Source organism: Antrostomus carolinensis, unplaced genomic scaffold (genome assembly GCF_000700745.2).
Source record: "Antrostomus carolinensis isolate BGI_N321 unplaced genomic scaffold, ASM70074v2 scaffold16030, whole genome shotgun sequence".
Classification (NCBI taxonomy): Eukaryota; Metazoa; Chordata; class Aves; order Caprimulgiformes; family Caprimulgidae; genus Antrostomus; species Antrostomus carolinensis.
The window spans coordinates 51,630-76,936 of NW_010287857.1; the positions used below are offsets into that span (position 1 = coordinate 51,630).

Sequence of the window (25,307 nt, forward strand, 5' to 3'; positions counted from 1 at the left end):
TAATACAACATACATATAAACAAAACAACCAAAATAAATGCTTCTGTGAAGCCATATGAACAGATATTTATACTTAAGTTTTATTATAGTCAGTAAGGTTCTTCAAAGGTAAAAGAAGATGCCTAATTAGTCAGAATCCCTAAACATGGATTTCTCACCCTGAAGGCATTGTAGTTTGTAGAAAATCCTTGAAGTGCAGTTTTAGGATATCTGTCTTCCAGCAGACATCATGCTTGTATTCAGTTTTCTTGGGATATTGATACAGATTTCTACATATCAGAATTTGTTAATATATTGTTACTCGTCTTATATGTCAGTGGTCTGAGTGTGCATTCATTTTAGAATCAGAATTCAAAGTTCAGTTAGTAATTTGGTGTGTGCAAGTGCTGAGAACAGTGCTAATCAACTTGGAGTCAGAATGAGTATAGCATTTTATACTTTACAATCTTTGTTAATTATTGATATAACACATTTTGGCAGGGCCGTTATTAATCTTTTATTTTCAGGATTTGTGAATAATGAAAAAGTGCACAAACTGTATCTCTCTGTAAAGCTAGTACAAGGGCCTAATACCTAACTTCTTTTACCAAAATAAAATGTATGGGTAATTCTGGGATTTTTCTGAGCAGTAATTATTAACAAATGTTGATAAATATTTAAGCTATGTTTCTTAATATTAATAATTTATCTTCTTAATTTAAAATCCTTTGGAGATTAAGTAGTAATGGCAAGTGGTAAATATTTGTCTATTGTGAAGTTATTACCACATCATTGTTTGATAATATCTCAGAAAATATCAAGAATTGTTTCACCTATTTAATAACCATCCAGTGTTTTATTATAGTCCAGTGTGGCTGCCTGCATTACAGTACTAAGCTTACTTCAGCTTTATGACAGAATGTAACAGAAACAAAAAAGGCACAACCAGTTTTTGAGCTTTTTTTTTTTTAAATACACACACCAAAATTTGCATTGAGTTCATAAGGTTCATGTTCCTTTGCATGAACTTGTTTGCTGTTTATTATTGAGACGTTCTTTCAAATGAAGTGTCAAGATTACTGGATTTACCTGTTGGTAACAACACAAATTGTTGCTTAAAATAACAGTTTTACCTAGACTTGTGGGGAATATCTGAATTCATCTTTAAATTATGTGCTGTCATATGGAATGTGTGCAACTTACCATTTAAACTGAGTTTTTTGTCCCAGTGCTAGCAGGTTTTTTTGAAGTAGTTTGTTAGATAATGAAACTTGTTTGGGGATTCAATATATTAACTCTTAATTAAATGTTCAGTGATGGAATTAGATTACCAGAATGTAAAGGTACAGAAGTCAAATACAACCCTCTACCAAAATACAGGCCTAGTGTCTCTTTGATGAGAGACATAGTCTTAAAATACCTTGTTTTCAATTCAAGATATAAATCAGTATTAAAATTATGTTAATGTATTGATCAGAATACAAATGGAAATATATGAAGCCCATGTGATTCAAGAAGTTAATGTATTTATACAAGTGCTAGCTGGATCTCATTGTAGATCTTTAACATAACTCTCTTATTTTCCTTTTAAATTTTGAGATTTTTTTATATGTACTATGTAGAAAAGTTGAAGCCATTCTAAGAAAATTTTCCTTTCTGTGACTTGTGTTTACTTAATGCAGTGCAAGGACTGAGAATATAAATATTTTTATTATGTAAATTTTGTGAAGTTTTTAATTTCTTTAGAAACTGACAAACTAAAAATGGGAGGACATATCTCTGTATGTTAGGAAAATTTTGACAGAAAATCAGAGGAGAGCTAGAAATTAGAGCAGAGTAGAAAAGACAGATTTTTTTCCTAATATGGATTCCAGATGAACCAAGATTGATTTGATAAGTTGTAGTAATGATAAAATTGCGGTACATTAAGAACTCAATCCAGTAGAAACGCACAGTATTAATTTCAGTATGTAAGTTTGAGCGTACAGGCTATACATATATATCTGTTTGGGTAGAATACCATGCTTTATATGCAGACACAGAAGATGATACATTTTGAACTGCCTTATTTGTAAATAAGTATTTTTAAAAACACACAAATAATTACTTAAAGCTGTGTAGATTCTGCAAATAAATTAGTAGGACAAAGCAATCCTTTTCCATAATTGCCCTTCCCAAAAACTGGTTAAACATATATGTACATATCCAACTAGCTACATGGATTTTTCTTGAGACGGTGTTTTGAAAGTACACTTTGGTTGAGCTCAAATATTGCAAGTTTACTCTTAAAAGAAAATGTCTGTTTAAAACAGTGAGAACAAAGTAAGATATAGAATGGATGCCCAGCCCAGACTGCACAACAGGGTTGCTACCATGTTGTTAGAATAATTACATTTTGGCTGAACTGACTAATTTAGAAAAACTGCTGTACATCTAGCAAGACTGTAAACTTTCCAGGACTGGGTTGGGGTTTTTTATTATTATTTTTTAGTGTAATTTAAAACAATACCTCTTCTAGCTGCCAACAAACGCTTTCCCTGAATCTCCCCATTCCTGGCTTCCCTCCTAACCATGTCCTGGCTCATCTCCAGAGCTGCCAAGTTTATGCCAGAAGCAGGAGGTAGATTTGTATGGGGCTGGAGGAAGATCTGGAGCTCTGTTAAATTTTCAAGCCCAGATGGGGCAACATGATTTGTGTGTTTATGTCAGTATGCCATACATCACAACTATCTGTGTGCTGACGTCAGCTTTCATTGGACGTTAATGTGCTGAGCACTGCAAACTAGAAAATACATGATAGATACGGATCTATGGCAACAATGCCACATAAGCAAATGTCTGTTTGGTGTGGCGATTCACTGTGCAAAATATTTCCCAAGATACACTGCATTAAGCCAGAAGAATATTTTGACACACTTTAAAAACAAAAACGTAATCAACATGGGCAAACAGACTACAATTTAAGAAAGCAAACCTGTTCAGAAGAAGAGCCGAAACCAACATATTGAAGTATGTATCATTAGGGAAATACTGAATTGCTATCCGTCGCTTTAATCTTTCCAGAATTAAGACCAAATAGGAAAGATACGATTCTTGGGATTTGCAGGACTGTTAATGATGAGGATATCTTGCTGATGGTTGAGCATCTTTCTATCCACAGTTTTCAGAACCCATTGTTATCAAAACCGGCAAGCAAAAACGTTAATGGAGAGCAAATGTTTTTCCAAATGTTAAAATATTTTTTCTATACCCAGAGTTTAGGTTAGCTTCTAGAAGTCATCGGTGTTTATTTATTTATGTAACAATTTTGTATTTCTTGCTTATACAAGTAACATCCAGCAGCCTGCTGAAGAACTGGCAAAATACAGTAATTTTTGGTCAGTGATTTATAGAGGTCACTGGCTACTTCAGATTTATATTTATACTGTCTGTATCTGATTCCCCCTGTAGAATAATGTGACCAGAAGTTTCTGTTAAAATATAGTATACTGTCTTTCTTTTCCTAGAAGAGGAAAAAATTTGTGAGTCAGCTTTCATATTTCAGGGGTGGATATAATAACAAAGTTTAGGGATTGATGTGTAGGCAGCGTTCTTTTACCTCCAATGTTATTTCTCAGAAAGGAAACTCTGTAGTATAACACTATTTTATCATCATCTGTCATTAGACTTTGTAGGTAAAATTGAAGTTCCCCAATTCCATGGGGATAGATCATTTTGGCCTCTGTACAAGTAGCAGCTTTGAAAAGAGACCAGTCCCCAGGATTTAATGCCATCTGGTCCATAAGGTGGGGAAAGGAGGGGGTGCAAAGGTACCATGGGATCGGTGGATTTAGGCCTTGTATCCTGAGCAGATTGGACTGTGCAGGACAGGCCACAAGTTACTTTCTGTAGTGTTCAGAAAAGAAGAATTCAGATTATTCTTTGTTGGGAGTGGGAAATGTTCATCTTTCCCATCTGCTTCAAAGGCTTCTCTGTGTCTAGGAAATACACTGTTATTGAAATGTGGGTTCATGAAAGCAATTGGTGTATTGACCACCATTTTAATAAACCTGTATGTCAGTACAGTGCATAGCCTTTTCTAACATATCTAGGGATATTTCTCTTCTTTCTGCTCCTAAGAACTTTATAAATTGTGATTATCAATAGTTTACCAGTATTTAAATTGACCTTTCATAATGAGCGTCAATTGTATAGTTTATGAAAGAAGAGCAGAATGTACCAAATGCTTTAAAATTAATAAAAAATACAAAACTATGACTTGGAGCTACAGATATAATACTAATCTTGGAATGGGTATTTTGAGGTGATAGGTCTTGATACCCCTGAAAGTATGATGAATATAGCACCTACAGCCATCAAGAACAAGAGTATACCAGCTGTCCAGGCAGCTTTAAGATAACTACTTCTTATCTTAAAGAAATATTTTGCTTTTTAGCACAGATTTGTATCCTTTTTTTGCTCATTAAATACGGACATCATCAAAGCATTTAAGAAGATTTTATCCTGAGTTACCTCTGAGGATCTCTTTTGTGACCTTTGAATGTTGCTTTCTGCTATATAAAATTAAGTAAAGAAAACTGCGGAAAACAGCTTATTTAATGCATATGACAGCACATTGTTGCAGAAGATATAAGGCATCACTTATGAATCACAAATATATTGAGAAATGGTAATGCAACTTGAAGCTTTAGATTCATATGTTGTGTAGAGGGGAGCTTTTAGAAAGAAAAATACTGGAGAAAATGCTTTGGTTTTCCACATTGTTTGACTGGTGACCAAAATGAATAATTGTGTGGGTTGTGCTTGCTCAGAATACTAGAGGTGATATGCCTAAGTGTATTAAAAACCAAAGTTTCCAGAGCACAAACAAAAGCTGGACATCTGACTCACAGTAAAGTCAATGAGAGGGGCTTAACTGCCACGTAGCTTCTAAATATCTCTGATGAGAGCAAAAGCTTATATTATGAAGATTTAGGAAAATATTAATGTAGTGCTGAGTTAGCCCTTTTATGGCTTGTGCTTGTCAAATGTATGTTTTCTTTAGACAGAAATTTCAGGTCTTTTTTTTTTTTTTTTTTTAAAGAAAAAAGTCCTCTAATGTAATTTTTGAAGTATTGATGACCTATTTTTTCCCTGCAGTTTGTCATTGAGAAGACCAAGGCTTACTCAAGGAACATTAATTACCTTTTTCATCACATAGGATGTGTATTTTGTTTCCGTGTCTTACAGAATAAAGCAATTATGGAACGTGTAACAAACTTGTCAGATATAGTAGTTGGTCTTGAATCATTTATTGGCTCTGAGAGAGAAACCAATCCACTATACAAGGATTACCACGGTAAGTTCCATCTTTAGCAATGCAAAAAGTCTGCCCTGAGTATTTCTAGGGCACTTAGCGGCTTACCCTCCAATTGGGTATCTGCTATAAAGTAGCATTTGATTTCATTTTAGAATATACCTCTTAAATGCTTCTCCTTACTAACCAGTCTTGAGTTAGGAGGATTCTCAGTAAAGTGCATTAAGGCTGCAAAGGAAACATGGCAACTCCTTGCATGTTGTCAAGCCGTATTACTGAGGCATGGCTCAATCAGATGTACATCTCAACAGGCAGGCTTTGGGGAATTCACATGCAGAGGAGGCTTGGCAATCATCTGACCAGTGAGCTGAACTTGTCATGAAATCAATACTTTTGATCTGCCAAGTTTTAAATAGAGAACATGGAAAAACATATATTATATTAAGGTGAATAAACTGCTATAAATGATGTGCTATATAAACTTTTATATAAAAATAATGTTCTGTTTTTCAGCTTTAAGTTACGGCACTTACGCGTTTAAAGAAATTAATGTGGATATGTGTGGCATGTAAAATATGAAACTAATTTTGGTTAAAAGTCATGTAGCCTTTCAATTGGTTTATCTTCAAAATGTGTAACGGTGTTTAATCTTGCATTTTGTTTCCCAAAGATTTTTTTTAGCTGTTGCAGCCAAACTATTTACGTTTTAGAAGATTAGATTAGAAGTTATGCATAGCCAAAGCAATGAATAACAAACAGTTTTAGCTAATCCAGAGCAGTGGTCTGAGTGTGCATAAATTACAGCTATTATTATTGTGATACTACTGTAGTTCCATGGAAACCTTTAGTTGAAAGTAAACTGCTTCTCTCAAACCTGCTGTAAACATGTGAGAGTGTGGCAGTGTTTTCCACAGCAGAATATATAGAAAAAGAAGCAAAGATGGTGTTGAGACACCACTGTGTGTATGCAGGCTGTAATTAATAAATCGGAGAAAAATCTTTTTTACTATGAAAGTAGTGCACATTTCATTATCTGAAAAAACGTGAATGAAAAATAAACCATGAACAAAAGCTATAATAATTTGCCTAATTATTTTTCCAACTGTATAATCGTAACGTGGCATTTGTTTATGCTAACATAATTCTGTCATTTTGATACTCCTTTTCTCAGTACTGAAGATATCCTTTAAGACAATGTGTGTTTTATCAGTTATTCACTGGTTTCCTCTAAAAATGTATGCTAAATCATTTTTGGTACTACTTAATAAAAATTATATGCCAATATACGTTTGAGGTTTAGACAACCTTAATTTCACATTCTAAAAATAGGTATTTTTAATGGTTTTAACTTTGTGGATTCCTTTTGCTTAAGAATATATTTTAAGATTATTTATTTACTGCAGATGATGGAAGATTTTGACATTACTCAGGAGAAGTTTGATTAAATTATTGCCTTGTTTAATGAATCCTGCATTAATAATTTTATTAAGCTGCCTGCAAATTTAAATAGTTGAAAAGTCAATAAAATAACAAAAGAATTAAATAGATCATCCTTAAATAAAATTTTTAGAATACTGTATGTAGGCAACCCTGTGTTATACCTGCTGTTCCCATATAATGCTAATTATATTTTGAACTCAAAGGTCAAACAAATTATTCTTATATGTCACTGGACTGGAGGCAGGAGCTGAGGGTTTCAAAGTGTAAAAATATTTTTCTAATATGATTGAGAATTTTTATAATTAGTACTTATTAAAATTATGCTTTTTGAAGTCTTTCATTTTTAGGAAACATTCCTCCCTTATTCTTCCTTTTAAAAAAATAAATAAAACCCTGAATGGATACTTGCCTTATTTTAAATTAAGGTTTTAGTGTTTGGGATTTTTCTCACAGCTGCCGTTTTCAACTAAGATGTTCTAAATGTTCAGTATTTCCATTTAGATGCTGGCTTTATGAATATCAAATATAGGCCAGTAATTGAGAAGCCCTGTAGAATTTTCCTGGTTTTCAGATGTAAAAAAATCACCCTTAGGTTGTTCAGAAACTATATTAGGCTGCACAAAAACCATCCAGCGTCCTTGTCAGAAAAAATCAGCTTGAGTTGCAGCTGACAGACTGCAGAGCTTGCAGTGCACCTAGTACTGTTAAAAACATCTGAACAGCTATATAAGCCTCCTGCGTGCCTGAAGAAAACGTTCTTTCTCCTAGGATAGCATAGGGGTTAAAATTAATCGAAAAGCAAGATCTAAATCGGTGTTTTCCAGAAACTTTTTTAAAGTGATTTTCAAGGTGCAAAACAAAATACTTCTCATTAGAGCTTCAGTGGTTATCAGTAACCCATAAGCCTTGTTTTGCTGGCTGCTTACTGGTGCATTTAATAAAATAAAGATCACTCAGTGGTGCCGTGGGCAGCATGCAAGGTGATAGCCATATTTGCTTACTGTAAATACAAGAGAAAATCACACACAAACCGGCTGTAGTTTTGACAAGTATTAAGATCCCTCTTTACATCTGTACTTCTGTACCAAAGTGCAATTAGTTTTCTTCGCACAAGGATTTCTGTTTATCTTATTCTGCTTGATTACTTGAGTATAATCGCACCGTTTGCTTCATTGCTCCTGGTAGTAAGCTCCAGTTTAAAAAGGGGAGGATGAGTGTGTGTAAATATACAGAATTCTGCTGTAAGACTCTAATTTATGCATCTGGATGACAGCGTTTTCTTAATTTTTTTCCCTCCTTTACTCTTTCTTTCCACAAGGTTTGGTTCACGTACGTCAGATTCCTCGGCTTAATAGCTTGATCTGTGATGTGTCAGACACGAAGGACCTTGCTTTTAGATTAAAAAGGAAGCTGTTCACCATTGAGGTAAGAGAAACAATTTTGTTTCACTATTTAGAACCCAAAAGGTGGAGCTAATCCCATCTCTTATGTTTCATTTTGTGAAATACATAAAATAAGCATCAGATGTTGTAAATTCATTTCGTTCTGGTTTTGCTGTTCAGAATGGTTTTATAAAATACTGTAATATGCCTTTCAATTAAAAATGTCTCGTTTGCTGCACTAAATTGGTCTGTTATAAATAGTTTATTTTGGTTTAAAATGTACATAGAAAGTAGGCCACAACCTTCAGTAACAAAGCGTGGTGACATGTTTCTAAGGATGTCAGGAGCATATTTAATTAAATGTTAATGACTTGCTCTTACTTATGTTAGTGGGTGGGAAAGTAGCTACATGTTATTACCCTAGTAGAGGGATTTTAATGTATAATGCTGCCTAAAATTGTGTGTGGTATGAGGGATAAGTGTCCTTATCAGTATTCAGAAACCATTTTCTTTGCATTACTGAAATCACCTTTCGCTCTTTTATGTCATTTTAAACACAGTATCATTTACACTAATGTCCTTAAGTAAATTTCCTACTAAATTTAAACTTTTTTCTGTGACCTTTATGCAGACAGTCCTGATAGAAGGCAGTAATACAAAAGATGTATTTCATTTTAATCTTGCTAAAGAGCAAATGAACATAGCACTATTAAGCAATTAGAGCTGATGTATTTATTAACCAAGTAATGCTTAGAGATGGAAGATAGCTTTCAGGGTGATGTGATAGTCATCGGTACAGTCTGGGCAAATTTTTTTTTAACAAAGACATAAAACAGCCGAGCATCCCTGACAAACCATTTTGTTTAATCTCCTTTCAAATGAAAAGCTCTTAAGCAGGCCACTTGTCTTAACTGCTTGAAACCATAAAAAGAGAGAATTGCCACCAATAAATTAGCATATTTTTTACTCCATCACCAAATGATGGTCAATGTGGCTTGGCACTGCTTTGGTGTTTGGGACTTCACCCTTAAGTGACCACTTTGGCCCTTATTTGACCCTCTGCCCTTTTTAGCTGGCCACTTGATAAGGTAACTTAAGGGTTCTCTCTCTTCACTGCCCCCTCCCCTTCACAATTGCAAGTAGCCCTAACCTATAAATCATTGAAAGGGCCCTATCAAGTGACAAATTAAGGTGCCCTCCTCCTAATTAATGGTCATCAATGTCTTTAATTATCTAATCCTATTGAGAGTAGTTAATAGTTAATCAGGCAGCCAGTTCTTCTTGCAGGTCATCTCTGCATGAGTGCTAGAAGTTTCTCAACTAGAGGTATCCTCTTCAGAAGCCACTTAAAGGCAAATACGTGAAGGAGGGCTTTTTTCCCAAAGACATTCCTTTGTAATGTTTCTCACTTTCCAGAGAACGTGGGTAGTGAAACCAGGCATTGTGAGGTATTAAACCATTGTAACAACTGCTTTTGAGCAGTACATTAGAAACAAAATCCTTAAAAGTCTGTGTTTGGTTTTAAAATACAAATATTCTTACTGTTATCAGAAGTGCAGAGAAGCATGCACCCTCATTTCATAGTAAAGTAAGTTTTCATTTATTATAGCTATGAATTAGAATATTTAGTATATTAGGGGTTTTTTCCTTACTATGAATCCTCACTTAGAATATTTTTTTTCTGTCAGCCATAATTGGGTTTCTAATTTATAATGTAATTTGGAAGGAAAAAAAAAAGTCTTAGCAGGATGCTCTGTAAAAAGGATTTAATTAGGCATGGGGCAGAAGTGTTGGAAACAGAGGCTTTATGGAACTCTTGAAACAACCTGTTGCCCTAGACATGTGTAGATGACCCACTTGTATATTTTTTCCCTTCATTGATCAGCTGCAACCTTTTTTGAGAGTTTTGTTAGAGATATGCTTTCTGTAAGCTCGACTGACACAAACTAGCACTTTTTGAACTGTCCTACTGTGATCTTCCAGTACACATTTCACTAATCTATAATACATATGTTTTTCTTCCTCGTACTATTAGGGGAGGCAGACTACAACTAGGCGGACTAGAGCAATGAGATCTGTAAGAAAATGGGAACAAGAGAAAATTGAATTAAGAAGGGATATGAATACAGTCTTCTAAAATAGGTTTCTGCAGTTAGAATGTGATGAGTCAGCAGTCAGGTTTGGTTCTGGTGGTAGAAACATAAAGCAGCACAATAGTGTGCATTACAAGCAACAGTGTGCTTTATACAAAGTGCAACTAAGTTTATGACTTCTTTAGTATGTAGCTTAAATATGAAATGAAAATATGTTTTCAGTATGTTACACTTTTTTGAAAGCTTCTGCTTAGGTATGTACACAATTTAGGGTAAAAATATTGACCTCTACCTGAAATGCAACTTTAAAATAAAATTACCTAAGTTAGAAATACACAACCTATGATTTATGGCAAAATTTCTCCAAAAAGGATTTTCATCACTAGACCATTCTCTTTTTCCCATTTAAAATAAGGGCATGGGACATGGATTTTCTCATCTCTGGATTCTCACCAGTTAAATAACTCTTTATGGTTTGGCCCTCATCAGTAAAAACCTTAAATGTCAAGTCCATTTTATTAGGTTGCAGTTTTGTGGGAGGGACTCCGCCTCTGCAGAATCATTTAACTGTTTCAGTTTTTCTTGTATCTCTTCATCAAAATAAGATTGACTGAAATGTATGTTAAGGGGATTTTTTAAAATTCAGGATGAAAATGGTTTTTAATTAATATTTATGAGCGTTCATTTTCCATTTGTAAATTATGAGCTAAACCCTTTCCAGGAGGATTTATTGTTCATGGTAAAAGGTGCGGTAGCTGTATCAAACTTTCCCAAATCTTCACGCGTTAGTTACGAGCAATAGATTATTATATGCAATATTATCAGAGATCTATCTTATGTGCATACCACTTTAAAGGACACAATTTTGAAGTTAGCCTGTCTAATCCTATTTCTTCCCACTTTGGAATCTTAATTAGAAGGAGATAAAAACCATCATTTGACTAAATTATTGTCTTGAATCTGTAGCAAAAGGTATAATCCGCAATTGGGCCAATTAGTGTACCCCATAGTTAGCTATGCTGAGGCAGGAAACTTGATTAGATCTGACACCAGCCTAGTTCCCACTGTTGTTTTGCCAGGTATGATGGTCAGACTTCAAAGGACTTGAGGCATCAGCAGGGCAAGGTTTGGAGGCCAGCTTAGGTCCGGTCGTTAATCTCTCTGCTAAAACCACAGCAGCCCTCGCACAAAACAAGCTTACACGACACAATCATGCGGTATTAAAGTTTGGGTTGAGTCATGCCAATTTGCCTTTGATTTTCTGATGATTGACTAAAAGATGGCTACATGACTAGACACATACTGAAAGTTTACTGATTAGGTAAGTTCCCCAAATATTTGAAATATTTTTTGATTTCTCAGTTAAATGATATGACAACCCGTTCATCTTAATGAAACTTTTCAGCAGAATTGTTCTTGAAATGCTTTTTGCTTTGTTTGTAGCTCTGAATATAACTTCTATCAACATTTGATAAATTTTGTAGCAACGTTATGTTCATTATTTTGTATGATAGAACTTTATTTTTGTTGTTCCAAAGCCTCCTATATCAAAACTAAAGAAATCTGTGCCTAAATTTGATTTTTTCACTCCCTGAAATTTCTAAGGAAACAGTGTTTGTGTTTGTTAGTTAGGTATGTTTACAATTACTCGCAAAAAGGGAACTTCCTCTTAATTATTTTCCACCTCACCATTGAGTAAAGCACTATTCCACGGCTGTGATTACATAAGTGTTCCTTTCTTTTGCAGTCTGATTTGTTGAAATATTGCAGTAACAGTGACATGTTTCCATTCTGAGAAGAGCCTAAGGCTGCTTTAGTATTATTCCAAATGATTGAAATTGCCATCTTGCTGACTTTCCCTTGGGCAGCTTAAGGCCTGTTTACTTTTGTATTTGTTTCACATGTTCCCTCTGAGTTTGGCTGGCAGGACATCATTACCTGGTTTGACAAGACAGTTGGAGAAGATTCATATTTGATTAACTCCCTTTGTTACTGTCTGGTCAACATAAACCTCTGAAATTGTGTATTTAAAGTTAGAACTTTTGGTAAATTCAGATAAATGTTTGCAAATAGGAAAGTTTGGGAGGCTTTTTTTTTAATTCCCTAGTTTTGCTTTACTGCTGATTTTTTTTTAAGTCTTCAGGTAATAGTCAATTGTTAATAGTATAGAGAATAAGCTTTTTCCTAAGAGTTGTATAATATAGTTTGTCTAATAAATAAATGTTGTGAGATTTTTTTATTTTATTTTAAGTAATACACAATTAAGAGCCAGTTAATATGATTTCTTTTTAATGGCTATATAACACCTGTGCAAACCAGAATAAAAATCTCTAAAAGACAGCTCAGTTTGAAGCCAAGTGTCATATACTATGTAAAGAATTGCCACACAGCAAAAATAAGTAAGTTTCCAGAGCATAATGTATATTATGTTCAGGAGATTCTTTTCTGAGAAGTGTTTCCTAACAGGAAGAGAAGAAAGTCAGGATTAGAAGAGTCCTGTGGCAGGAAAGTTGCTGGATTCTTAGGGGCAGGCAGATACGATATGGTACTATGGAGCGCTCTGCAGCGCACTTTTCCTATTGGTAGTTACCAGAGTAAAAGGTTGTGTCTTTGGAAGGAAACATAATCACAAAACCTAGTAGTTGAGTCTCTATAGAATTAAAAATAAATGTATTATTCCAAAGGCATTAAAATAATGTCCTTTCTTCATCTTTCAATAGAGGCCTATAAGAAAATTGGTGAGTGCCAAAGCAAGATTTAATCGCAGCTCCAGATACTAATGTGTATGTTGTGTCCAGCACTGGTATTTGGAAGAAGACTTAAAACTCTTTTAAGATGATGAATTTGGCAATTAAAACCAAGAAATAGATCTTAGGTAGCTTCCACCTGAAATATCTGTATTTCTACTTTTTTTTTTTCATTCTATCATTTTTGATTGCTTATTTTATACAGACTGTACTGTGGTAAACTTATTTGCAAAGGGGAAGTGCAATTAGCCACTGCTGTAGATTATTTACCAAAAGAGTAAGACCAAGTCAGAAGTGATGTCTGCAGTGCTTCAGAGTGGTATTAGCGTAGCACAAGTTTGGTCCTAAGTGTCTCAGGAGATGGTGATGTCACTGAGTGCCAGAAATGTGCTCCTGGAAACATTTTGTAATTATTCATTAAACACATCAAGAACAGGTATGGACAGAATGGTTTAGGGTTCTTAGTGAGCTGTTTCTTCTGGAGGGACAAATCAACCCTGTCACCAGTACATATGGGATCAACAGATATTTAAAATATGCACACGTGCCATAACAATCTCTGTATCTGTGAGAATCAGAAAGTGTCCACTGTACCTCTAGTAGCATCACTTCTTATAGGCTTCTTCCAAGATAATTTGAAGCAGCCTTCATTAATGACTCACCCTAATCCTGATTATATTCCACTGGCGTTTATAAAGTTGAGCAATTTTGTAAACAAATGCATGCAATTGAATTAATGAACTATTTTAGGCAATATTTTAACAAAATGAATCTGTGAGCCTGAGAGCCGACAAAAGGCAAAACATTGATTTATTAGAAATTTAAGTAAGGTGATAGTTCTATAGCAATCGATCAGTAAAATACAGAGTGAATTCTTACTTGCTGAGATAAAGTTCACACAATGTAACACCAAAGCTAATAAATGCTACACAATACATGTTGTCATACTGGGAGCTTAGTCAATATACCTTTGTATATAGATAAAAGCAGCTCTGTATTTTAAGATCATGCACTGGTGACATTACAAGACTTGACCCCATGTTAGGGCCTTACAACCTCAGAATGAAACCTGGTTTTACCAAGCCAGAGGGTAACAGGTTGTGACTGCCTGGCTGCCCAAGGCTGGCAGCATGGGTGAAACTTCACAGGTATTCCTGGTTCAACGTGAGGGAGAACTTCTCTGAAGTGTTACAGAAAGTGTATTTCTTTAATTTTTTGGTGTAATATAATCCTTGGGGCTGCTCATCCCCATGTATTTGAGAATACAAGTACACTTGGGGAAAGTAAGTACACAAGTACATGGAAAACCTCTCTCTCCTCAGCCTGCCTTGAGCAGATGGCATCATACCTGGCAAACTCTAGTACTGGGTGCTCCACTTCAGCTCAGGGACTCAAATGCAGGGAACTCTGCAGATAAAACAAAACTTTCTAATAGAGAGAAGTAAAAAATCGTAAGCAAATTCAGCTGAAATTTATGCCAGTCAAACCACTGTTGCATTGCTGTTGCATTGATTTTTCCTGTCCAATTTCCCTATGATATTCATAATGACATTACCACCAAAAGATAGTAATTAGAACACCATAACATTTTATTAGTCTAAAATTGGTAATACTGTAAAAAAGATTCTTCTGCAAAACTAATTATGTCATAATTCCTAGCTCCATTCTGCATTATTTCATCTAGTAGCCAGTTCAGGTTCTCTTTACCTGGTATGGTGTACTTCACTGAATTGTTTTGTCAGATGCTGTCAAGCCAGCCTACCATTGTTAAAGAAAATCAAACTAAATCATTTTGGCATGAGCCTTCCAGGAATAAGGCACAGAATATGAAGGGTTTGATGAAATCAAGGATTTGATTTCAATATTGTAAAAGACTGCCTGTCAAAAATGTATTACATTCTTTCAAACAAATTTGAATAAATAAATGTGTTTAAAATTGTGACAGTACAATTTAGATAAAGTTTTGGGAGATATTTTTAAATTGTAATAGCTTAAGGTAAAACAATACTTGGAGTGCTCCTGTTTAAAAAGAAAAAAAAACCTGAATGCTAATGGTACATAGAACTGAAATCAAGTGGTAAGTTTTATGCGGTATATGGAATTTCAGAAGACTTGTACTTGTGAATATGTGAAAAAATCTAATTTGAAAATATTCCCTTCTTATTGTGGAATACTGGATAATGTAAATTAAATTATTTTGATATTCTGAAAATGAATACAGGAAGGTACTGTTAGCTTTTAGATTGCATATGAAGAGTTGTAATATCCTGGAATTTATTTCATAGTTAATTTTGTTTTATGGGTTTTATGACATTATACAAGTGTAACATGAGGGCTCCGTGCAATCTTTCAAAACTTCAACACTTATTATACAGTACATCTACAGTTCCTTGTCAATAAAAAGACCTCATATATATTTTTATTTAAACAAATAATTATGTTGTTTAGAAATATTTATACCATAATTGTGTTGTCGCAATGGAAGAACATGCAACAAAGCCATTAATGCAATTAAAGGTCACTTGTACATATTGTAATGGACTGCTCATTCACAGCATCTGTGTTAAGGGTCAGTGCTGCAGCATGAAATGGATTGGCCTTGTTCAGTCTGCAAATAAATGGGTCAACTTATCTTGTGTTAGCCAGAGAAATAAAGTAGTTGGCATATTCCCACTTTCTTAGTATTAGAAGGCAGGTAGGCTAAAGAGATCTTCTGTAAAAATGTTGGTTGGTAAAGATTAAAACTCTTTATCTACAAGGATTATATTTTCCTCAAAAGCAGTAGTGCTTTTTAGACAAAGGTCTGTGGGTATAGGTTAGAAAGATACTGATGATGAGTTATTAAGAAGCTAAATGCTCTTTAAAATATTAGCAGTTTTAGTTAAAATATGATATTTCATAATTGTATCACGTTCTCACTTTGAAATAATAGCAAACTCAACCATGCCATTACACAATATTACAGATCTCTGAATTTTGTATATCTCTGTAAATGCAGGAAAATAAAAATAAAAGCTTATAGGAAGTCATATTTCCTCAGCCACAGGCCTGTATCGTGCATGAACCTTATTGAATTGCATTGAAGTAGGAGTCCGGGGCTGCTACTGAAAAGTTGAGAACAGGATAACTTTGCATCTCCACAGGGAAGGTGGGCATCCATCTGGATCTTCTTGTCTCAGTACTGTTTGTTATGCTTTTGATTATTGATCTTTGGGTAGAAACTGATTCAAAGTACTCTGTAAACTAGGAGACTAAGATAGGCCCATCAGAAACTTGGAAAGGGTTAAACTGACATTTTATGTTGCCAAATGTTTGCTATGACTAGTAACATGCTTAATCAAACAAATTCCAAAATGTTTTAATGTAACTTTGCAAATTCAAGATTAAGGGTTAACATTTCCAGTCTTAGGAAAATACTAGTGATTTTCAATGAACATAAATCTCTAAGGAAACCACAAATATATGGTTTCCTCTTTACACTTTTTACTACAAAAACCCTTCTGTACCATTTTGCTGATCTGTTTATTTTACTGATTCACAAAGAATATTACCCTTTACTGAACTGTTACCATACAGGAACTTTGTTTTATTTTATTTTTATTGAGGACAAACTAGTCTTCTTATTCTTAGTCTGAAGGACTTAACAAAAGTGCCAAAAAGAGACAGGAGAAAAAAATAGAGAGAGACTACAAAGTACTGTAGGTGAAGAAAAAAAAAACAACCCATTGTGCAAACACTGCTTTCTACTTTGGCCAAATTATGGCGTATTATCTGTGACTGAATTCCAGGGTACATTTTATTTTGATATTGCTGGCCAAGAGGAGTGTGCAAAAAAAGTAGATTGTCATAAGCAAAATGGCTGTGGACTACAGTGCCTAAGGCATAAATAAACTTAGATTTTGGTCATGCCATCTTTATTGCTCTCTTTCTCATAGTTGTTTTAGTTGAATGTGTTTTATATTTTTTTATACAGTTTTCAGAGGATTCTGTAATCAAGTGTAATGCAATTTAAAATTCCTCATTGCATGCTAAAAACCAACAGCTTTTGAAATACTAAGTGAGACTGTCTCCAAGAAGAAAAATATTATTTATTGCATTTAAAGAGGTACTTATGGCCAGCTTAACATTAACAGAATATTAATTCCCTTCGGAATAATAGCTTGGACTTGAATGGCATTACCAAGTAACAGTTCAGCTCCCTCTTGTTCCATCTTTCTGAAGAAAGTGAGCAGTAATCCTATAGAGTATGATAACTAAAGCTTTGTATTGATGCCCATAAATACATAAATAAATAAAGTGAATTTGGGTGCCAACTTAGCCATAGACTGCTTGACTTTCAGAAAACAGCTGCTAGTGCTTGCTGAAAATAATTCACTTTAAATGCCTCATTTCAAGTATTTAAGGTCTGAGAAACCTAGGGTTTTTAGCTTATGAGAATGCTCTCTAATGGGTTCTTCATCTTCTCTTATCCTGCTTCAAGTCTGTTATAGCAAAAATTAATGCAGAATTTTCAGTCTGACGTTCATAAAATTCCTGTGGTTACAGAACAGTTACCAAATGGGCTTACCTTTTTCTCATATTAAACCGCTTATCTTTGGGCAGTATGTCTGCTTGAGTTGTGCTTAAACCAAAAGCAGAAAACACAAGTAAAGAACAGCTTACCACTTTTAAGTGGGACAATGTGAGTATTGCTGCACGAGAGAAATCAATTTCACCTTGCATCCAAAACAGTGCTTGCTATTCTTAAAATAACCTAATTGCTTAATATTTAAAATTTTAAGATCTTTAGTAATCTTTGCTAGGGAGCTATACATTCACTTGTTCTCAAAAAGACAGGCTGTGTGTGACTTGCATATGAATGTTTGAGATGGATGACTTGGCCATGATAGCTGAGTCTTGAGGGAACATCTGAAGTCTCCATGCTATACCCAGAATATTTACTGGGAGTTTGAATAGAACTTTAATGGTGTATTTGTAAGCAAAACATTTAATGATGTTTGGATAATAGCTATACAGTGACCTGCCTTGTCATTGAGTTGGCTCCAGACTCTCCAGCTGGAGGAGTTAAGAAGTTTGTAGTTGGCAGATAAGCTTGGGGTCTGTGAGTGGCAGAAAAACTTTTAACAATGGCAGTTGCATTCCACTGTTTTCGGGCAGTGATTTCAGTATTCCAGTACAGTTTTTGGATATGCACCCTTACTTTTATTTGGGAGCCAACAGACAATTAGATGAACAAGAGGAAAAGTTTTGCTTATACACTATCACTGGTATTTCTTGCTTTTAAGAACATTTAAATGCAACCTGGAGTTTGTATGGTTACCTGCATATTGGCAGAAAGTGTAGCAGAATATGATGATTTAATACAATATTCACCACTTTTTATTTTAAATTTTATGTATCATATTAGAGTGGAAAAGAGTAAACTAAAGGAGACCTTGTTCTGTTATGGTTTTTTGGCTTAAAGATGTAGGTGTTCTGAATTGGTAGTGCTCACTAGCAGATTGAGAGTAGGAACCAAGTAGGGTATGGTGAAACTACGCTCTCAGCACTGACAAAGGAGAGTCTGCTCAGAGATATAGCCACAGCTTCTACCCATCTTGATACACATCCCTCAGCCACTTGAGCTGCCGTATGTTACTAACTGAGCAGCATTTTATTTTCAGCACTTCATTATGGAGTGTTATCCATTGATTGTATCTCTTCTCTTACTGATTTATTAGGGATTTAGTAATGTGTTGCTTAATCAATAAACACTGTAGTCTCTTAAATCAGTTACATCTCAGATCTGAAATCTAAAGCCCCTGAGGCAACACCATATACTTCTCAATCAGTACTTCTCGCCTTTTGGTATAAGGCTTTGTAATTCTGGGTGGATTACACGTTTCCTATGCTGCCCCAAATGCCCTTTCACAAACCTTTTGCTACCAGAGAGTAGTGTGACAGGATTTATATGAGCTTTTGCTGCTATAATATACAGAAAAATCATTCTCCTTCTAGTATGAGTGTTTATTAAGAGATACGAACCAGTATTTAATTTGTAATTCTTGTTGCTGTTAAAGTAAGGAATTAATAAGAAGGAAATGTAATATTTGTGTTTAGATCTGACCCTCAATAGTAGCATAGCCATGGGCTGTTTGTGCTTGGCCTACATCATCTAGATTAAAAATAGCCTTCCTGTCATTTTAGTGGCAGAGTTTTAGCTAGTCCTTTAATTCTGTTTAAAAATGGATAGAGAGGAAGACAACATAAATATTGAATGTGTGCAGATATTCCAGTAAGTAACTAAAAGGAGATTTCTGATGCTTTGAAGAGCTGTATAGTTAAATGGAATTCACATTTGGCTTGAGTAACGAAGCATTTTGTAAATTATCATCATCTTTAAATGTATTTGGTTAATTTTTATTTTTGTATTTGTATCATTAATGTAGCTAGTTTTAAATATCTAGACGTTAACCTATATTTGCTTGATTTTGTTAGTGTCCTGCTTAGGTTTGGGGTTTTTTTTAGGTTTCCTTTACATTTTGATAAGAAATTACTGATGAGGTATTTAATGTATCATCAGTTAAATAAAAAGCCACATTATTTCTAATTTTTCTTTTAATCAAGTGAGTTTTTGCAGAGTAAGAAGACAAATCACTACTGCTTGCTAAAGTCTTGAGTAATAGTCTGTAATGTTTTGGTTTTTGAAAACCTGTGGAAATGATGAAGGAAGAACTGGCTTAGCTGCTTGCTAAAGTCTGTAATGTTTTGGTTTTTGAAAACCTGTGGAAATGGTGAAGGAAGAACTGGCTTATTCTTATTCTGACTGTCCTAAAGGAAACATGGGTTACTTTAGGAACTTTCAGGACCACAGTTGCAGTATGGAGAAGACACAGTTTTGAGGTGGACTTGCACCTGTGTCAGTTTTTTCCTGATCTGAAAATGGCATTCTGGCTTGGAAAAAGTCATGAGAATTAGATTCAGGTTACTGAAATGCCCCTAAACCTACAAAGAAAAATTTTTGCTGTGTTTATAAAGTAAGGCTCTAAGGGAGAAGGACAGGATATTGTCAGTAGATTACTTATAACCTTATATAAGAAGAACTTCTTCCTTGTGTAGTCTGAGCTGAAAATCATACCCATACCATGGTCTCCTCTACTTTCGCCTCTGCTGTCTTGCTTATACACACCATGGTGTGTATTTGTATCTTTTAGGACAATATTATTCTGCCCATTCAGTTTAGAAGTTGTTTGTGCCCACACAAATAGGTGTATCTGTAATACTTTCTTGCAGCATTTATTTGGTTTTTGTTCTTTTTTTGTTTCTCAGATTTGAAATTGTATTTTGTGTTTTTATATTATATTGTTACTTTTCAAATTGAGCCAAATGATTAGCAGTTATTGAAGGTGCAGTAAGTGAAGATGTGTTTGAAAGTAAGTTATGTTAACTGCTGCTTTTATGGGAGGTTGGTGGTGGTGTTATAAATGAGATTATGGAAAAAAAGCAATCGATGTTGCAGTTTTTACATTAGAACATCTGAAGTAAAGTGAACAGTTGTGTTCCATCAGTTGCAAGTGCATATCATTGACATAGGAGGGTGTCAGTTTTCAGAACTGATAATCAAAACAGAATATTTACTGGCTAGAGTATTGTTATATGTATAGTCTAGACATCTGGTAAAAATATTTATAAATAAAGCAGAATTTGTACAAAGCCAGAAATAGTCAGAGATAATTTAAATTGAAAGAAGTATTGCTGTTTCTATGAAGTGTTTAGTTAATGAATATTCAAACTACTGTATGAGTATTTTTTAAGGTTTTTTTTTTTCCTATAAGAGGAAGTCTGGTTCTGTACAAAATTACATTCCTAAGAGATTTACTGTTCTCTCATAATAATAAAAATACTGTAAAACAACTTCCTATCTTGAAAAATCAAACCAGCTATTCTTATTTCAAGTTTCATCTAATATATTGTTCCATATGGTTGTATGATAAACACATTATTCCTTGGACAAGAATTAAGAGTAAAGCTGCCAGGAAGGGGTTTTGTTGTCAGAGTAGTTCCCGCCTCATGTTTTGTAAGAGATTTCATGGTCCCATTGTAAAGAGTGGATGATTTAAAACGTGTTCCCAAGATAAACTTTCCCATTGTCATTAATGAGGATGGATAATACTGAGTGACAAGTGCATTAGGAATGACACAGAAAGAGCTGTTAGATTTGTCAGAGCATATCACTTCAGGCAATGAAACTTGAGGACATTTCGCTTTTAGCAATTTTTTGCTGTTTATTAGAGAACCAAGGATTGTAATTGCTCACACAGGTGGATTTTACTGTTTTGTTCATTAAATATTTAGGTACCTTGAAAAGGTAAAGGTGATAAATATGACCATTATACTCCACTGTGAGGGATGCCAGTGGTTGCTTGGCTTCCAAATCATTCAGCAAAACTAATATACCTTCTATTCATTTTAAAAATGTTTATTTGTTGGAAAATTTTTAATTTGCAATATTTTTACTGAACAGGAGTATTTAAAGTTATATAATAACAGTTGTAGTGAAGCTTCTGGGATAAAGAAGCTTAAAATTAGGACACTATACATGTAATTTACATTGACTTAAAAAAATGTATTTCTCCATAGAAAAAGACTTTTTAAATATTTATCTCTGAGTAATTAATAATGTATGACTTTTTCTGGTGTTTAAAATCTTTCCAAACTACAACATGCCTATCAATTTCCATTTTGAACATGCAATTGGTCACTTTTTCGCCTTGATTCATCTTGCCTGGCTGCCAACCAAATTTTGCCTCCCTGTACCTTCTTGACACTAATAATGACTGAGTTTCTGTTCGTTTGCGTGCAAGATTTCCCAAGCGGCAGTTTGGGGCTGGGATAAACTATCTATCATGATTGCGTACAACTAATCTGCCTCAACCAAACCACCCAATGATTGAAATTGCGTTTGACAATTCACCTCTCCTTGGCGTGCCTGAGGTGAACATAGCTACAGACCATCCCCGGAAGGGCATAGCAACTCCTCCATATGTTGGGGAGGATCCTTTTATTTGTGTCAAGAGACTTTTAGCAAGGCATGTATAGGCAGAGATTATTTTTTTCCCTAGACTTCCTTGTTTTCAGCTGCATGGCTGCTGCTTTCTCCTAACCAAAGCACTTTTGGTTTTCTGAAGCATTTTCTGATTTTTAATTCATTAAGGCTGTTGAACTCTTTCTCTGAGATAAACCCGTGTGATACTGTATGTATAGGAGATAAAAAATACAAGAGGTATTTAAAACATCATGTGTTGTTTGTTAGAACGTTATGCTATTACTAGACCAGTAGTGCTAGTCAAACATCAGACAAGATGCCTGTTACTGTGTTGACCTTTACCAAAGCTTACACATGCTTGGAGCATTTTGATAATACAGAACCTAAGGAAGAATGACAAAGCGAAATCTGCTTCTGTCATAAAAGAAATCTTTTAATTCTTTTCTAAACTGGAAATTTGTTCATATTGTGTATACTTACTGGTTTGACAAGCTATCTGTATAAATATGATCTGACAAAACAGACCTAGACCCTTTATTTCTGGGTAAGATTACTAAAATAAGCTTCGGAGTAAAAAACTTCCTAGGATTGCTTTTTGCTAAGTATTGTCCTTTTTGTATGAAGTCACTTTTATCATAATAGTTTAAGTAATAGCCTGTGTCATCAGGAGAGCTACTTTTCATTACGGATGTGTATGATTAGCTTCATTGGATATAATTAATTAGTTCAAATACAAAGTTTCTAAATAGTTAGAGTAATAAAAATCTGTTTCTAGGGAGGTAATTTCTTTGTAGTTTTCTGCTATAGTTCCAATATATTGAGTTAGAAGATAGAGTGCTTTGATATATGGATCCCTTCCAACTCGATATATTCTATGATTCTGTGATAATCCAGATAGAAAATACTGAAGAACTGCATTCTGGAATATGTTTTGATTTCTCAGTTTTTTTACAGCGTATTCTGCTGTATTTGTGTATTTCAACAGAAGCCTGAAGATCTGCAGTCAAATTATCCTTTCAAAGAAGTACAGTCCATTCCTCTTGCTGAAAAGGGGAGTTCCAGTGCTGCACTCATAAAGGCATAACTATCAGCCTAATTTTCTTTCTGACACATCAAGTCATACTGCTTTCTTAAAACTGAAATACATTTTTTCAAGCACTTTCATTCAGCAGATTAAGTTCAAGCTGAATTAATAATCTTTTTGGAATGCTTGACAGCTGCATGTAGAACATGTATCTATTTTAGTTGTGGGGAAGAAGCTAAGTAATATGGGTATCATGCTTTCTGTAGCATTTCCAGCCAACAAGTCCAGAAGAATCACGACCCTTTTGAATATATAAATTATTAATCTTAGTAACCAACTGCTCTGAAGGCAGGGAAGAATAACTCAGCCGCACAGCCATGCTCAGTTCACTTGTTACAGTAGCAGTGTACTACGTCTACCCAGAAATTATGTCCTGCTTTCCATTTATTCATTTATTTATTGTAATTAATTTTGTTCTCAACATTTTTTCTTTGAGTGTATCTCTGTGGCACAGCACAGTGGCCTGTGTAGATGCTGCTATCTGTAAACCAGCTCTCATGGGTAGAAAAAGCAGTATTGCCTTGTTAGACCTGGTAGCCCAAGCAGAGCACCCACTTAACCACAACTGCTTGCATCATGTTACCTTGACATGTTCTTGTTCTTTGTAGTGACTATTTAGTTTGTACATGATTCCAGAAGTTTTTTCTCCCCTTGGTATTAACCATGACTTCTTAAAAAGTAACCTCTTAAATTTTTATTGTGGATTTGAGATTTTCTTGTGTATTCTCTCCTGTATGACATCAAAGCTTTATGCTATGACTTGGGATAATAACCTTCCCATTATATGATAGTTCTTGTCTGCCTCAGAAGAAACAGTTGTCATGAGAAAATGAGATCTTTTTCAGGCCTCTGCTATTACGTATTAAATAGCTATACTGTTTTTATGGTCTAGAAAACAATATTAAAGGGGTTTGGAGGTGGCGGGGGAGTTCCATCCTGTTATTACTGCAGCGCCAAAGAAATTATGAGTGATTTGGATTGCTGGGGTCTGCTAATTCATCAACAGTTTAAAAACTGAAAAGTTCACATCCTGCTATTCATTCTAAAGAAAGGATTGATGCTGGTTAGAGAGTTTTTCTTTAGTCTTGCATAAAAATAGTTTGATGCTGGGTTACCAATAGATTCCTAAAATGAAGTATCTCAGTGTCAGTTACTTAGACATTTTCCATTTTTATACAAAAACCTGCAATTAGCCTTAAAAATAAGATTTTTGTTTTTTTAATAAATCTGTGTATTAGAGTGATCAAGATGCTTTGTTATCTGCACCAGTTTGGTTAGCAAATCAGTCATAGTGTCCTGATATGTGCTCGTGACGTGGTCTGGTGTATTTACCAAAGAGCTGAGTTTGAAATTACTGAATAAATTAGTTTGGTAGCATTGTAAGCATGAGTTCCTGTCAGTTATTACTTCCTATCACTTAGCTATATATTTCAGTTTTACATAGTTTGTTAAATGTAATTATGTAACACTGTTATTTCTTGTGTCATATTAGATATTCAAGAAAGATGTGCATTGTAAAGAAAAGGTGAAGCTGCCCAAAATGAGAAAAATTAATTTATTATCATTTTTTAAAATAAGCAGCAAGCTTAAAAAAATTCTTTTTAAATAATCTTGTCTACTTTAATTATACACTTAAATTTATTACATTCATCTTCTCACACCCAGTTATGCCCTCATCACCAACTAGTTCTGACCTTAGAATCTCTAAATGTACTTATGTGCAATTATAGTAGTCGTTGAACATTACATTTTAAAATGAAAATGCAGTTATTTGTAATTTCTTCCAAGCAAGTTCTCTATGTTAATCTCAGTAAGATCATTAGATGGCCCTCTGTAAAGTATTTACAGGCAAAAAGTAGTTCTTTTAGTAAAAAAAGGATTTCCATGTATTTCTTGACGTTGTTTGAGTTCGAATATAGTACACAATATGGCATGTATAAATGGAGTCATATCTCACTAGGTCTTTCCACTGGAAGTCAGTAGTGCCTTAGCTAGATCTTAAAACTTTTGTCCTCTTGAATGTCAATTGTGCATGGCATTTGAGGCTTTAAAAGTGCAGTACCTATCTTTGAAACATTTTAAAGCAATTGTCAGAGAAGATAGTTGGGTTACAATGAATGTTTTTATATATGAAAAATAAGTATTTCTTGTTTTGAAAAACTGAATGCAAGTTACCCTGGAAAGTTACAACCTAAATAAAGTTATAAAATAGATTACTATTATAGTAGCCTTCTAAAGTATCAAGATGCAAGAAACAGCAG

At 34.4% G+C, this 25,307-nt stretch overlaps 1 protein-coding gene across 1 annotated transcript in view; it reads left to right on the top strand.

Moving 5' to 3' along the window:
* ELP4 (elongator acetyltransferase complex subunit 4) overlaps nt 1-25,307 on the top strand; it is a gene marked incomplete at its 5' end in the record, with an annotated part of 124,468 nt that overhangs the window by 46,297 nt on the left and 52,864 nt on the right. Inside the window, 2 exons of the mRNA XM_010164610.1 lie at nt 5,209-5,317; nt 8,034-8,140. Of these exons, the coding sequence (XP_010162912.1) occupies nt 5,209-5,317; nt 8,034-8,140 (216 nt within the window). The remainder of the gene's footprint in view (nt 1-5,208; nt 5,318-8,033; nt 8,141-25,307) is intronic.